Source organism: Chelmon rostratus, chromosome 19 (genome assembly GCF_017976325.1).
Source record: "Chelmon rostratus isolate fCheRos1 chromosome 19, fCheRos1.pri, whole genome shotgun sequence".
NCBI classification, from domain to species: domain Eukaryota; kingdom Metazoa; phylum Chordata; class Actinopteri; order Chaetodontiformes; family Chaetodontidae; genus Chelmon; species Chelmon rostratus.
In genome coordinates, this window is record NC_055676.1 from 1,623,145 (window position 1) to 1,626,462 (window position 3,318).

Genomic DNA, 3,318 nt, shown 5'->3' on the forward strand with positions numbered 1-3,318 from the left:
TACAATGGAGGTGAATGGAGGTGAATGGAAATGTCTTTCTGCTGCTTAAAGCAGTGAGAAATAATGAATAAACGAAACTCAGCTTTTCGAGAGGCAGTGTCCTCGTTACTCCACTGACCTTGAAAACCATTGACAGAGAGGAATGTGAAATATTCTTATAAATAGCGAGTAAATAAACTTCCAGATTCGCAAAAGGATGGTTTATCCCAAAAAACAAAGGAACATCCTAAGTCTGGTTTTAACAGCAGATATTTCAGGTAATTCATCCAAAAGCTACTTCTCAAACAAAGCTCAGAGCGTCAAAGGCAATGGAAATGTTTGATTTTAATACAGTAGAGACAATGGTGTATCAGTAAAATATTACTGAAAACAAAACTCAAGTGTGTATACATTATATACTTTATATATTCAGATTAGTCACAAATCCAAGGAAAAATCTGAGACATTTTGGCACCCATTTACTAATTCTGAGACCTTCATAGTTAGGATATTATTATATTATTAAGACAATGAGCACATACACAGAAAGGCATCAAGGCCTATTCTCTATAAGATAAGCACCAAATGATGACTTTGTGATGTGTTCGTAGCCCACTCCAATCCACACACTTACATGATCATCCTTCAACAACTCAAAAAGCTGCCCCACAAAGAAACTCCGGGACCCCTGTGGAGTGCATGCTATGCTGTCCCAGGCCTCCGTCAGGGTTACGGTCTTGTTGTACCCTTTGTTCCAGGTGTGCAGCTGTACATAGAACCTCTTGAAGTTTCCGTCTCTGTCCCCTCCAAGGCAGTTTAAAGCAATCCTCAAATACACAAAATAGACGCCTGTCTCAAGAATCACAATGGCACGTTTCTCCGGGTCATATCTTTCACCCAACATGACATCCCATTTGATGTATACTCCATCGCCCTTGTTGTCTGTAGCGACAGACCCTGCGGGATAAAATCACACAGTTAATCCAGTGTTTCATTGACACAAACAATTCGATAATGTTGAAACACAGAACTCTTAATCAGAGCAAAGGAATCCTGATGAAATACACAACATCATAAACCACTGTGAGCTTGTTTCCTGTGCTGGAGGCTCCTCAGGGAGATGGTGAAACTCGCTGTCAAGCTGAAAATCTCTTGTTTTATCTTACAGCTTGGCTGTTTTCCTTCTGGAGCTTAGTTTAGAGTTATCCTCTTGGGGCCAGATGTGACTCAGGGTTCTATGACATAGTTGGCTTGGCAACATTTGGGAAGTGATTCATTCTTTGAGTGAAAGGGTTTGTTCATTTTGTTTTGAGACTTCTGGAAGAATGCAGACTGCACTTGATGCTTATTCATCTTCAGATAAATATTTGGGTCAGTGCATTAGAATTTATGACAAATGGATAAAGATACTCACTGAGATTAATGTGCTGTTTTAGGTTTGTTGGAGGAGTACCTGTAAATACAGAGAGGGAGGCGAGAAAGGTTCAGAATAATGTTACTTGCTTGCTCATAATAGTTCAGGGAAAGCTAAATTGTGGTCCGAGTCATGCAACACACACATAAGAAGGCTGTCTTAGCTGTGAAATATGAAACAAAATTAGATATGGTATCTGGAGCTTTGAGAAGGGGAGTGTAGAACAGGAAAGAATACTTGAACTTGTAAACTTTGAAATCCTCCCACTTCCATAGACAATCCATTTTATTAAAGATGAAAGTCATGACATAGCATACCTGTTGCACACACTTTTTCTTCCTTGGCGTAGTCTAGACTTTGCTCAGCTGCGCTCTAGAAATGAGGTAGAACAATTCTTTAAGTGAGTTTCATCATGAGCAATAACACATTCAGTCAGATACCTTAAACTGTGGCCACTATATGGATTATATGAGAGCTTGCTGGCTATAAAAGTGAGTCCAAATGTAATTTTGTCTGTACAGCAGCAAAGGGAGTGGAAAAAGGGGAGAAATGTGGAAGCAACAGGTTGTATGGGAGAAAAGTGCTTCATCACAATCAATGAGTAAATATATTTTGTCCACTGAGATATTCTGATATTATATGAAATATTCTGTGTAAGTGGACAGGGGGGGTTGGATCATTAGCACCAATAAAAATGTGGACACAGCACCTATGTCAGTATGAAGCCTACAAATATTTTCATGTATCACATAAAGATCGCATGGCACAAGTTCTCAAGTCCATACAGCTTAATTTGTAATTTCTGCATCTGTCATTGGAGATGCAGAATACTGTGCATCGTGGCAGCCTTAAATCAACCCTGCATGTTGATCATGTAGTTAAGAGAACCTCACTACGTCCTTCACTTCAGAGCTTTAGTGAACAGATGGTCACCGATGTCAGAGTGAAATTATCCTACTTTGTATGAGCCAATACACAAGCTTCAGTGAGATTTACATCATCATCAATCACATCATCAGTGGTTTGGACACAGCCAAAGCTCTCAAAGAAGACCAGGGTAACTTAGCCCATGAAGAAAAGCTTGTGGAGCTTACCTCTTGTCCGCTGGCTCCAGTGCTTTCACGTTGCCTTAAACCTACACCAGTGTTGAAAATGAACAACGCCATACAGGTGAGCAGCAGAAGCAGAGTGATGAGTCTGAGGCGCGTCTCCTGTTGCTTCATGTCGCGGCAGTGTTTGATAAGGATGAGCACAGACTCGTCCGGGCCCATGTCTGTCACTGAATTCCCACAGGCAGCTTCAGCTGGCAGAGTGCTTGCCATTCGATTCTGTCCCATAGCAACAGGTCTGATCTCTGCGAGACTGTCTGTAAACCGGTCCTGAAGAAAGCTGTGTATCTGTGAAACATGCTGTGTCTTATATTAGCAGTTGAACAGTGAGGCAGTAACCAGCCGCCTACACCCAATTTTGGAATTACATCATCTTATCATTCATGCAGACGGGATGGAGGAAGAAAGGGGGCAAGAGGAGGAGCTCCGAGGGGAGTCCCAATTCATGCACAATGTCCAAAATATGTGAGGTAAGCATCATTTTTTTATGACATCATCGTTCATTTGAAATTGTGTGTCTGGCCAAGTGATGAATGTGTCACATGTTACAGTGTTATGCAGATCATTGTGCTTGTCTAAATCAAGTTTCAACCAATCCACCAGGCATTATTGAACAGTGGAACATGTTTTGCCTTTCATCTGTTGTCAGTTGACCGTTTTCTGCCGCTGTTTCTGCCTGTACAGACTGCAAGTCTGTCTCCAGAGTCATGAGGATGTGGCCGAGGTCAATGCCCACTCAAGGGAAAACGACTGAAAACATCTGTACCCTATCAGTCTCCTGTTTATATTCATGAATGCTCAATGCATACATTTCAC

General features: G+C 41.4%; 1 protein-coding gene across 1 annotated transcript; it reads right to left on the reverse strand.

Moving 5' to 3' along the window:
- Positions 1-341: 341 nt before the first annotated feature.
- Positions 342-2,759, reverse strand: LOC121623551. The gene is made up of 4 exons (XM_041960865.1): positions 2,488-2,759; positions 1,711-1,765; positions 1,394-1,432; positions 342-936 (listed from the first exon to the last, which is right to left on the reverse strand). Exons 1-4 carry the CDS (start codon positions 2,728-2,730, stop codon positions 533-535), a joined length of 741 nt encoding a protein of 246 aa, XP_041816799.1. The 5' UTR covers positions 2,731-2,759; the 3' UTR covers positions 342-532.
- Between the last annotated feature and the right edge of the window lie 559 nt (positions 2,760-3,318).